Here is a 12725-nt window from a genome sequence, read left to right on the forward strand (position 1 = left end):
GCCCCCACGGCGCCTGCGTCAGCGCCGCCGCCCGGGAGCGGGCGGCGCGGTGCATTGTGGGCGGGCGGGGGTGCGGGCAGCCGCCATGGGGCCGCGGGCGGTGCTGCTGGTGCTGGCGGCGGGGTGCGCCGCGCTGGGCGCCGCCGAGTTCAGCCCGTCCCTGGACAGCGACTTCACCTTCACGCTCCCCGCCGGCCGCAGGGAGTGCTTCTACCAGCCCATGCGCAAGGACGCCTCGCTGGAGCTCGAGTACCAGGTCGGGGGCGGCGGGACGGGGTGGCGCGGCACGGGGACAGCGGGGGACGAGGCTTTGGGGCTGTGCCGGGTCTCCCAGCTGCCGTCCTCTAAAACAGGGGAAAGAAGTAGGAATTGGGCTTCTGCGCCCGTGTGTAGCGGCAGCCTGAAAGCGTGAGCGGAACTGCTGCACAGCGCCCGCCCTGCTCGTGCTGAACGCCTTCGTCTCCGTGAGGAGAGGTGTCCAAAAGCAGCCTGATGTAACTGGGCTCCTCTGCCCCCTGCTTTCAGAATGGGGCAGCATCTGCCCCCTGCTCCTTGTTTTCCTCTTTCCCAATTAAAATGCAAAGCTGATAATCCCGCTTGTTTTCTAATTATTTTTGTTCCAAGCAGAACTGAAAAAGAATCAAAAACTGAGGCGTTCAAGCTTTTTTCACAGTCTTGTCTAACCAAAACGAGCTTAAAATAAAAGTCTACTTTAAAGCGTCAAAGCAAAATAATCATAGCAGACCTTTAATGTTTATTACAGAGAAAACAGATGTATTTAACGGGAAACTTATTTCTACTCAAGCATAAATTTCTTCTGCTACTATTAAAAGTAGTGATTCGTCTTTCTAATTGAAATACTACCCTGAATTTCTAATGGCCAAAGCCTAGGGTCTTTAAGGTGGAGAGGCAAGCTGTTCCCCGGTGACATAATGCAGTAAATGCTATGCTGATAGGAAGCCTTCTTCCCGTATGTTTAGGTTGTATTATAGTCCTAAAGGTGTATCACTATGTATGGTTTTCCTTCTCTCAAATGTTAGTGATTCATTTTCCCAGCCTTTTCCTCTTTTTGGTAAGTCTCCAGCATCACTTCCAGTTGGTGTAAACTTTGCCCTCCATTTCATCAGGACCGCTGTGCTCAAATAGCTCACTGGAAAGCAAAGATGGAGCTGAGTAACGTCATAAAAATAATGCCACTCTGCACCCATAGCCCCCCGCACAGTCACTACCTCGCTACAGAAAAGTCTCCAATGCAATGGATGTGGTCACCCAACTGTAGCCATGTCATAGTTAAAGCAGCACAGCTTTGTAATACTGTATACGTTTACTATGAGCCTAGAAACTAAATGCCTTCCATCCCTTCTACTTTGGGGAAATGAGAATGCCCCAGGAGAGCTTAGACCTTAAATCTGCATTAAAAGGTGAGAAGTTCTGTGGCACACCTTTAATTGGTGTAACAAGTCCAGTCCTGCCTTCTATGCTGTTAATTCACCCAACAAGGAGATCAGAGGGATGATGCTGCATCGATTGTGTTCTTACGCAAATACATACGGGTATACGCATAACCTGTGTTGAGAAATTTCTTTGCAACCAGAGGACGAATACTGGTATTTGTTCATCAATGATGCGTCATAGAAATGCCAGGTTTAGCTGTCTGCTGGTACTGCAAGGCTGCCTAACCCTGTTTCGTGATGAAATTGTATGTGTTCTTAAAAACATTATGGAAATGTCCAATATAAGCCCAGGCTTGCATAATTAGATCATACTTAGTTTAAGATTTGAAATGGTTGAAATGCTCTTGGGTTGAACCAGTTTCTAATCTGTTTCAAATTAACTTGGTATGAACTCAGACAGGTTCAGATTTCAGTTCTTTTCTGTGTTCCCCTACCTAAAAGTGTTACCTTCATCAACGTAACCACAAGTTGTACTGGTTGGAGGATTTTTGTTTGTTTCACAGGTTCTAGATGGAGCAGGATTAGATGTCGATTTTCATCTACTCTCCCCAAAAGGTGAAACTTTAGTTTTTGATGAAAGAAAATCAGATGGAGTTCATACGTAAGTTTAAAATCTTTGAAGTGTTACATAAAGCATTTTTCTGATTTCTTTAGCAAATACATCTAAAATGAAGGCTGAATACTTTTTTATTATTTTTTAGTATTATAAAAGACTTTGTATTAGGACAGTTTGAGAATACCAGCTATATGTTTATAAACATCTCTTTTCATATGCATCTTGCCACGAAGTGAAGTATACTTTTATTTTAATAGTAACAGCTAATGGTCAGTGAACAAAAATAATTAGGGTGGAGTTGAAAAAAGCCTCTACATATAATACTAAAAGATCTTTTTAGGCATATAAACATCAAAACTCAAAAGTACCCTCCTCCTCCGGTCCTTTTATCAAGATATGTATTAATCACTGGTGTTTTACTGTAGTGTACAAGAATTCTACTCATAATATAGCTTTTTCTTTATCATTAACAATGATTCAAAATTCAAATTAAATTAAACTAAGTTGTTATCTTCATGATTTTGGTCAGCGGAATGGTTTTGCTATGACTAACCAATCTGTAATCTATTCTTACTTTATATAAAAAGCTTACTCAGTTTTTTCCTAAATGCATGTTTGCCTTTCTTAAAGAAGAAAGCTCACTTACAGAACTTGCTCTTTGAGAACCATCACAGAAAGTGTAGCTAATTTAATGATGCGCTTATATACACAGGGTGGAAACAGAAGATGGGGATTATATGTTCTGCTTTGACAACACATTCAGTACCATTTCTGAAAAGGTGATTTTCTTTGAACTGATCCTGGACAATATGGGAGAAGAAGGTCAAGATCAAGAGGACTGGAAGAAGTATGTTACAGGCACAGATCTTCTAGATATGAAACTGGAAGACATTCTGGTTAGTACTTGATACTTAATACTTCTGAATGTAAGAATATTTGGAAAAAATATTTACTGCCATTCAGTCTTGGTCTGTCATGTCATTCTGGAAACTCTTCCAGTCCCATATTTTTTTTTCCTACTGATACATGAAGCCTAGCAGCATGAATCTCACACTTCCACACAGAAACTTGAGAATATTTTTGGAATAGACCCCTAATCATCAAGAAAAAACTGTGTAGCCATTAAAGTAATTCCTTTTCCCATTCAGCTTCCTTTCTTCCTATTGCTAAAATTGGACATTTTTCCCTTGTAGCAATTAAATGAATATTTATACCATTAAAATATTACTTAATCCCAATGATGTTGTTAGAATCTGTATAGTTTTTTATCATATGTTTGAGAAGTACTGGTTAAGCCTCATGTTCCTATCTCTGCAGAAGTGGCTCAGCCAGCACGTGGGTTAATCCTTCTCTTCTTGTCTTCCCCATTTTATTTCCAACTTTCCACCTAATAAACAGACCAGGAAGTAACCTATACGGGGCTGCAGGTTCACCCCTGCTGATGTTCTGATGACATCTGGAAGAGCAATAGTGAACCATCATTAGGGTTGCTGAACATGGTGCTACTGCTGAAGTACATGGAGAGAAGTGGATGCTATATGTTACTGGTGTGGCAGAGATACTGCACATTATGTCCCAAGGCCCTGAGCAACTGCAGGAACACTTGTCAGAGACCCCAAGCAAATATGAGACCTACTGTCATTGCTTCTTTTCTTCTATTTTTTTCATATTTAAAGCATGCTTAAGTCAATCTGGATCCAGTCTACAGTCACAACAGCCACCATTCAGATTTTCAGTTAAAATATGAATGGTAATGCTTGCTTAAACTGTACGCTGGCCCTGTTTGCTCTAGGGTGAAAACAGCTGCCCACTCAAAGCTTTTATTTCCTTTCATCACTAAATTATTTTTAGATTTCTCTAGAAGCAGAACATTATTTGGTGCTCCTGGAGCACTGCTAGTGTTTGTTACAATGCAGAAAAAGTTTGTTTGCTGTTAACTATTTACATCAGATCTGTGTATCTACTAAAGACAAAAAAAAATAGCATCCACAAAGACTGAAGACTTGTAAAAAATAAATAAATAAATAAAAATTAAAAAAATGTATCCTATTCCTTGCAACAAGCAAAATGCAGACTTTTAAACATTAGAACAAAGTGTTAAAGATGACAGATTTTTTACATGTCTATGGTATATTTTTTACTAGGTACAGTCAAACACTGAATCTGATAAGCCAGCCAGATCTTCTTTAAACCAGTAGTCAAACCAATTATAGAAAATAATTATTGTAGGGGAAATTGTGAAGAAAATCCCTCTTGCAATAATCACAAAAAAATAGGTGAATTTGAGTTACTTATGTAGATATAAATATGTCTTCCAGAAGGAAAAAAGGCAGGGCATGTCTTTATTTGAGGGCTTTACAGATCTTATAATTTTTGTCATGTTAGTACTAGTGTTTGATGTCATTGTTCCCTTAGTCAAGTCATGGCATTACTTGCAAGCTCAATGAGGACTTTAATAAATACTGAGTACTTCTGTGAAAGCATAAAACAGAATATGGGAATATAACATTACCATACATTTTTTCTTCTACAGCTATAATCTTGATAGTAGGTTGCATTAAAAAGTACCTTAAGTTGATTATCTAGCAGAAAAAACTACATTTGTTTTCTAGTACATCACTTATTTTAAGACTAATCCATTAGAGGTAATTGCTTTTTACTTTTCCGAGTACCTGGAATCACATTGCCCCAAGATACAACTGAATATTAAAAATTCATCTTAGGTTTGATCTCCCTCCCACATCCCTATCCTCCTGTGAAAAGGAAAGACAATCGTTGTTCTATGATGATTCTATGATACTGCTATATAACCTTAATGCTACTTTAATTCAGCCTTTTTAGTGACATGTAACAGGCTAGAAAATTAATGAAAAACCTGTGAACAGGTATGCATTTTAAACTGAAGTTAACTGTCTACTTGGCAAGAACTTAAAAGTAGTAATACAGTTTCAGTATTTGTTGCAAGCTTTTAAGTGTTATTTTTTCTCTTCTAAATATATTCTTTTCTTACTTGCTAGGAATCCATCAACAGTGTCAAAGCCAGATTAAGCAAAAGCGTCCAGATTCAGACCCTGCTCAGAGCATTTGAAGCTCGTGACCGAAATATACAAGAAAGCAACTTTGACAGAGTGAATTTTTGGTCCATGGTCAACTTGGGAGTAATGGTGGTGGTATCAGCTGTTCAGGTTTACATGCTGAAAAATCTTTTTGAAGACAAGAGAAAAAGTAGAACTTAATATTCAGTATGGCTATAACAGTGTAACAGGTGGCAGGGGAAGGAGGGCAAAAACTTCTACAGGAAAGAAAACATTTTTCAGATTCCTTTAAACTTGCAATAGACACATCAGATTTTCAATTCTTACGTGTTAGGGTTTTGTTTTTTATCATGAACAGAATATCTTGCCCACTGCTTTTCCATTTTTTGCAACTACTATTAACAAACATTTTTAATGCTTGTAGCATTTGTTAATGAACATTGATGACCAGCTTATGATCAAGCAGTGCAGCAGAATGCTTGGTGCATACGCAAAGTAATGTTCATACTGTTATTTGTCTTTTTTTCAAATTCACAGAACTTAAACCCAGTGTTACAGTTACTATTTTATTTGCTGGTGAACAGTGAGTGAATTTACATATGTGCCTAAACATTTATGGAATTGGGACCCACAGGATTAGTCTGGTGGTGGTGTTATTTATTTTCAAAATTACATGTCTTAAGAAGTCCTTAGCTTGTAGTGTACAGCATCATGGAGAAACACTGGGCTAACATTGTGAGAATAGAAAGAAATTTTTTATTTTAATATATAGATGACTAACATCAGCACTTTAAAAGAAAAAAAGCACTGTCTGTGAAATTGAGGTGATGTTGAACAGAACTGGAGAAAATAGATGCCATTCCTGTTCATAAATCTTGTTTCTGACAGCTGTACAACCCTATTTTTCTTTTTGGCTGTTACATAAGATTCAGGAAACAAGTGACTATAGGGTACACGGATCAAAGCACACACACGGAAGAATGGTTTGTGAAGGCTATGCAATAGTAACCTCATGTAATAGGTAGCTTCTGAAGAAGTTCTTTCTCATGTTATTCTTTCCCTTTTATAAGGGGGGGGTGTATCCTAGTATGTGAAAACATTATCTTAACGTTATTTTTGTAGTCTCAAAATCACCTTTACTTACCTATTTCTTTTATTAGTTTTTGTCTACTACATGTCTATGACTAATACAGCAGTTAAGTGACTTACAGGCATCAAAAACCAAAGCTCTTCAACTAAACTTTCCCCTTTTGCTCACCCTAACAAGTCGTTTAGGTGGGTAAGTACACTCAGATCACATAAGCAGCATTTGTGTATCTAGCTATTTATATGAAAAGGCATGAATTAAGTGAGCTTCAAAGTACAGGCTTCAAATTTTAGGATCAAATGAACGTGCCCTATGACTCAACTAAGGCAAAGCCATCCTCAAATCACTAATGTGTGATTTCCAGATTAAATGGCTTTTAATGGTGTAGTAAGATTATGAAGAACTTCTGGTTAAAACCCCTATGAGAGTTTTGTGTTTTTCAATGTGACAAGTCACAGTAATTTCCTGTATGAATGTGTTAAACTATTTCATCACAAAAGTCTCTAAATGACAGCATATGTGTGAAAAGCAAAATTGCAACTTTGAGACTTTCTGTGAATGAAGTTGTTATATGGAAATAAGACAGGGTCACTATGTGAATGAAGAAATGCTGATACGGTCTTACTAGCAAGGGCTACAGTACACAGAAACAGTACTTCAACTTCAGACAGTGGGACCTAGCAATAGTATTTCTAAATAGTTTTTATAAGCAGAAGTATTATTCCTTACAAAACCTGTTATAGAGGACTGCAAAGTATGCTGAGCTACTTTTTCCTTCTGCAAATCCGTGGCTGAGATAAGATTGTTTATCTTCAGGTTCTGCATGTCTTTTTTCCACGTTATGTCCTGAATGAGAAAGCTCACTCCTGTGATCAGAACATAGTCTAGGAAACATTGATTCTTTCTGCTGGAATGGCAAGTGATATTTTCCTGTTACTTCCCCAATACATCTCCCAGTACCAATATACTGCGTAGCTACATCCAGACATAAGCTGAAGCTCCCTGGAATTGGCTTCCAAATTTTTGATCCGGTCCCTTCAGGGCAAGCAAGTCAAGATTCTTAGGTCTCAGTCCCTTTTGCTACAAGAAAGAGTTTTCTCTTTGCTTCCATCACTCAAAATGTGATGTTACAAAACATCTGCAAAATGCTGGTGCAGCTCTGAAGCTGTGACCAAGATATCTACCTCTTATACCAAAGCTACTGGATTCTAGCTGTCAGCTTAGACCTCCAAGAGAAACTCTGCCGCCTTTTTCAAGGACACCTCAAGGAATTAGGTTTGCCAACAGTTCTGCTGTGCTTCTCTGACAAAGGTTATACTTTCACTAGCAAAACAACCACTCATCTTTTTTGTCTAGTGTATTCGCTTAAGCTGCTCATGAAAGGAGACTTCTCTGGTAAGACAAAATTGAACTGCAGCAGTTTCTCACAGACAGAGACACAACAGTCTCTGGTAGAAGGAAAATAATGCAACAATTGTCAGTTCATCTGAAAAATTGTTTTGTGACTAAGCTTTTGCTGTATTTTCTCCCCATTCAAGGCTTGCTTTAGAAAACTAAACAGGGAAGAACTAACTGTGCTTTGATAGTGGCAGCTGGGATGCTTATCGTAGGTGAAGGATTTGGCATTTAAATGTGCCATTAAATAAAATTTTGTTTGGATTTTGAAGACTAGATTGCTTTTGATTGTATAAAATTTACAGACGACAATATCAATCTGTAATTTTTTTCTTAATGGACTTTTTATTCAGAATTAAGTTCTAAGACTTGAAAACATTGAATAAAAATATGCAATACCCTGAGATTTTTAATAAAGTTTATTTCAATAAATTAAGTTTAAACCTGTCTTAAAAATATCCCTTATTGCACATGCAGTTTACTATACCAACCCAGAACTGAGTAGCCTCCATGCAAGCAATGGGGTTAGGAACAATTCTGGGAAGGACAGCAGGGGCTGTCTTGTGCAAAACTATAGTAGAGGTCAGTAATACTACTGAGAGCAGTAATGAATAAAATGTTTAACGGTAATTAGAGTTACTCCTTGGTATGGTGCTTCTGCAAAGTACAAGGCAGCATTCACTTATTGCAGTAACTGAATTGCAGTATTACATTTATTCATCCAGATCCTGATTGCATTGTAAACGATGAATCCATGCCAAAAGAAATAACCACTGAACTTCTGTTATTTTTCCCTCATCCTGGGTATGAAAGAATGCAGAAATATTGTGACATTCCCAGCTAGAAATCCGTATTTAACAAGGCATTCTCTGTCTTCCAAAAGGAGCAACATAGCGTTCACCCCCTCTGGTGTGGAAGGCCTGCCTTAGCATTGTTTCTTCCACAAGAGAAGCTTTTCTCCATCTGCTAAAGTAATTCCTTAAAATTTAAGGCTATGTATATTTTAAAATTTCAACAGGACCTACCAATTCAAAATGTACTGTTATAATTTATGATAGAATAAACTAGTTCATTACTCAAGGTTTCTCTAAACTGAAAATTAGTAAATACCATAGGTAAGAAAATCTTGTGCAACAACGTATTTGAGAAAGATGAAGAACGTACCTTTCATTGATAGAAGTGATTTTAATCATGTGGTTGTTTTTTGCTGTTGTCAGTTTTATTTTTATTAACAGTGATAATTAGAATGATTACTGTCGTAAATTAAAAAAAAATGACAAAGATAGTCTTGGTGAAAGACTTTCAGTTAAAAGTAAAACCTTATATTTGTATGTCCTTGAGAAAAGTCATGAGGCATAATCTACTTCAAATAATGAAATGAACCAAGTCTTAAGAATTCACAAAGCAGTAAAATTACAGCAACCTTCTGGTAGAATGCATTTAAAGGGAGGCAAGCCAATTTTAAGTATTAGCATTACTAATGGAAAGTGACCAAGGCATGTCAAGGAAATATAAAAAAGTCTAACAACTTGCTTCCTCCACAGCAGTACTCTATCACAAAAACTCACTGCTCATATAGGAGGAATGCTAGTACAGAAGTGAATAAGCACCACATTCATAAATTACTGCACAGTGGATCAAAAGCTGTAGGCCTTGCCTTAGAGAATGGTTTTGTTTTCAAAACCAACAATTTACTTAAGGCAACTATTTTAACACAGGTGAAAATGTATAGTGAATGTTAATAGTAAACATACCTATACTGCTGAAGCTTCATCAGAAGCTTTTGAATTACATCATCTTCTCTCATGCTATGAATTGCTATAGGTGAGGATAGCTAGTAAGACTTGAAAACCCAAGCAGCTCACAAGTCCCTTTCTTCCATTTCTGGAAACAAGATACCCTTCTTCACTGTCCATCTGCTACCTGCCAAATTGGAATACAGGTGTGTAAGGAAGAGAGAGTTGCCAAGAGAAAAGCTATAAAAGTGCATTATCTATAGTCTCTATTTCAAACTAAACGTTAAAGAATTAGAAAATACTTTTTGTCAAGTCAAGGTCATTTTCGTTATGTTTGAGGATTTTAGGGAGTGGTGAAACTCCAAGTAAAAGATCCCATGACTGTTCACTCACAGTTCTATCAATCCTAACCCCAAACAATTAATGAGAAGACTCTTGATTACATTTTCTGAAGAGACAGCAGGCACCCAAACACCCTCCAAGCCCTGAGGATGCTTCATCCATTATTCATTTATGCCATCTCTCCTGAAAGCATTCTTGCCACTGACTTCTCTTCCACAAGATGACAAGACACCGGGAAGAAGGAAGTAGGCTCAGGTGCCATTGGCGCGCTTACCTCTCAGTGACTGCAGGGCATGTGAGCACATACAATACCTGGGCTTATTATCACAAGCAGAGAAGAAAAAGCATCGGAGGAGAGAAGGCCAGGACCTCCTTTTTATATATATATATATATATATATAGTCCTTCAAAGGCTGTCTTTTTAATCAGGATTTCACAGCCCACTTAAAAACTTTCTTAGAAATAATAAAGTCTCTATTAAATACAATTCAAGTTGTTTCTCATTGCCTTTCCAGGATGTGTATATTTGTACACAAATGTATACATGTACACTTTTCTGCAAGAAGCCAGCTATCCTCCCTAAGTAAGTGTCAGCAAGGACAATTCCAAGTGTGTTTTTGTAGAAAAAACATCACTTTCCCTAACTCAGAAACTGTTACTTGATCAATTCTTAGTTCTACCTTTTATTTCCCCCCCTTTTCTGGCTCATTTTTTCCTCCTCCTTTCACTACAAATACATTCAGGCATCCTAAAACCTGAAAACATTTGCAACTGTTTATTCATTACTTACTTTTCCCTGAATTTCCAACTGTTGTGTATAACCTCTAGAATTTCATGCAACCAATTTGTCAGATTATGAATACCAAGCCACAGCAAGCAGGTGAGAACACAAAACAGGCAGCTTATGACATTCTCAGTAACGTTCATGAATGAGGAAAAAGTATATGTAGAATAGTTATCACTGCCAAGCTGGGTGTTGAATGAATGCAGTAATAGCAACAGCTTTGAGTATTCATTAGGACATGACAGAGCACAAATGAAGTACTTCAAAATGGTGTTTACAAAAGAGCAGACTATTTACGTCAAGATAAAAACATTAATTAGCTTCTTGCTGTCAAGCAGGTTTTGCAGAAATATATAAAATATAAACGAGCTTATTTGAGCAATCCTGCAGATTTCCAGATTGCAAGTTAATGCTACTGCACTGGACATTAAGTATTCCAAGAGAAGACAAGGAAACCAAATCCACATAATAGTCAATCAATGTCAAACACAAAATTGGCTAAAAATGGAAAGAACAGAATGTTGTCAAACTAAGAAGCTAGAAATAAGTTACAACAATTGAAAAATTCTCACTGGTAAATTCGTATCAGTGAATAGATTAGGACAAAGATATGTAAAAACTGTATGAGCTACAGCTGTATTTGATAAAAACCAACTTGATCTGATGGTATATGGCTCTCAACGAAGGAACATGACAAAAAGTAGCAGAGATGAACTAGCTGAGAGGAACATTAGCATCTAATATTCTTTTCTGTTCTGCGTTTGTGAATTACCAAACCATTACACTATCACAGACAAAAGGTGGCATTTTTCAATGTATGGCAGGAGTGATCTGAAATGAATACTAGAAATGAATGAATAACGAGTTAAAAACAGAATATGAAGAATGCACTGGACATTGCTAAAACAGATATAAACCATAAAACTTTGAGTAAAATGCCACGGTACAAAACCCCGTTTCATAGCTGCTGAAGGATGGAAGTAAAAGAATAGCAAAAGCAGTGAATTCCAAGCTCATTCTCACGCTGTGCACAGCTTCTTTTTCTACTCATCTTTTGCTTTTCTAATCGCACTAGTATTGTCTTTTTCAGAAAATGGCCACTCCCCTTTGAACTTTCTTTAGGGAATTCCAAGGACTCTCTCTTCTTTATATCCCATCTATAAATGATTCAATTTATTATAAAAAAATCAACTTTCCAATAAACCTAAGGTTGACAATTAATTTTTTTTTTCTCTGACTAAACTAGGATCTCAACAGACCTGACACCTCCACACAGGTGAGGTGTTTAGGCGTCAGTTCCACATTGAACTGAAAAGTGAGTTTGAAGCCTGAAAAATGTTACCTGCATAGCATTTGCAAGATCCAGCCTCTTCCCTCCTTGCACAGAACCGATGCTCCTGTCCAGTTCATCCTTATCGCTGTGTTCTTACTATTGCTCCATCTCCGGTCTTGGTATGTTCCTTCTGAATTCACCAATTTCCTTTTAAAATACAACACTAAAGATCACTTTAGTAGGAGGTATCAAATACTTGACCATTTTTCTATTTATCCACTTATCTCTCCTGCTCCCATGACAAACTGCTTTTCTTCACCTTCAAGACCACATTTGAATTATTTGTCATCTTTCATGTTAAATGACAATTTTAACATTCATTTTTATATACCATAATGAAAGATCTTTCAGAATTACTTTGTAATCTCACTCAAAATAACTGTCATGCATAAAAAAAAATAGAATATTCCTCTTCAAGGAAAAGAGGAAAGAAAATTCCTCAAGTTTTTGTTGTGAACAATGATTTGACAAGTAGTTTGCTATGATGTTTATTTCACATTTCTGACCAGCAATGTGCCATTATTTCTTTGCTGTCTCATTTATTTATCTGATGCCTACATTTTTTTGAACAGTCTCTAAACAGAGTTCACCTACCTAAATACCACAGTAATACAAATAATATATAATGGAAAAATATCAAATCTGGTACATAAGGAAACGGCTCTAAATCAGTGACCACAACATAGCTGAATTACATATATTTACACACATGCATACATAAAATGATCAAGTCGTACTAAAATGAAATCATTATGTACAGCAACATTTGTATTTTTTGTTAAGAAACTCCATTACCACATACAGCAAAATTCACACAAAGGGCGTGAAAGGCATTTGTACTACTCTAGCCATAGCTTCAGCAGCACCATTGCAGCATTTTCCAGTACATGACATTTTTCACAGAGCATCCCTCAAGTACAGCTCAAACACTAGTTAGTGTCTATGCGCAGGGCAAATGTCTCTAGGACAGTATCAGGCAAGTCAGAGATAGAGGAATGATGGA

The 12725-nt window shown here is 37.4% G+C and overlaps 1 protein-coding gene across 1 annotated transcript; it reads left to right on the forward strand.

The window, feature by feature from the left end:
- The first annotated feature begins 54 nt into the window (after positions 1–54).
- On the forward strand, positions 55–7974 carry TMED5 (transmembrane p24 trafficking protein 5). The gene is made up of 4 exons (XM_084290788.1): positions 55–256; positions 1958–2055; positions 2723–2906; positions 5028–7974. Exons 1-4 carry the CDS (start codon positions 86–88, stop codon positions 5244–5246), a joined length of 672 nt encoding a protein of 223 aa, XP_084146914.1. The 5' UTR covers positions 55–85; the 3' UTR covers positions 5247–7974.
- Positions 7975–12725: the final 4751 nt, after the last annotated feature.

This window comes from Netta rufina, assembly GCF_964035555.1.
Source record: "Netta rufina genome assembly, chromosome: 8".
In the NCBI taxonomy this organism is placed as follows: Eukaryota; Metazoa; Chordata; class Aves; order Anseriformes; family Anatidae; genus Netta; species Netta rufina.

Bases quoted from the DNA above. Each gene is read 5' to 3' on its own strand.
- TMED5 (XM_084290788.1), top strand. From the start codon at position 86: ATGGGGCCGCGGGCGGTGCTGCTGGTGCTGGCGGCGGGGTGCGCCGCG. The intron at 257-1,957 runs GTCGGGGGCGGC...TTTGTTTCACAG, and splicing joins CGCTGGAGCTCGAGTACCAG to GTTCTAGATGGAGCAGGATT. The intron at 2,907-5,027 runs GTTAGTACTTGA...CTTACTTGCTAG, and splicing joins TGAAACTGGAAGACATTCTG to GAATCCATCAACAGTGTCAA.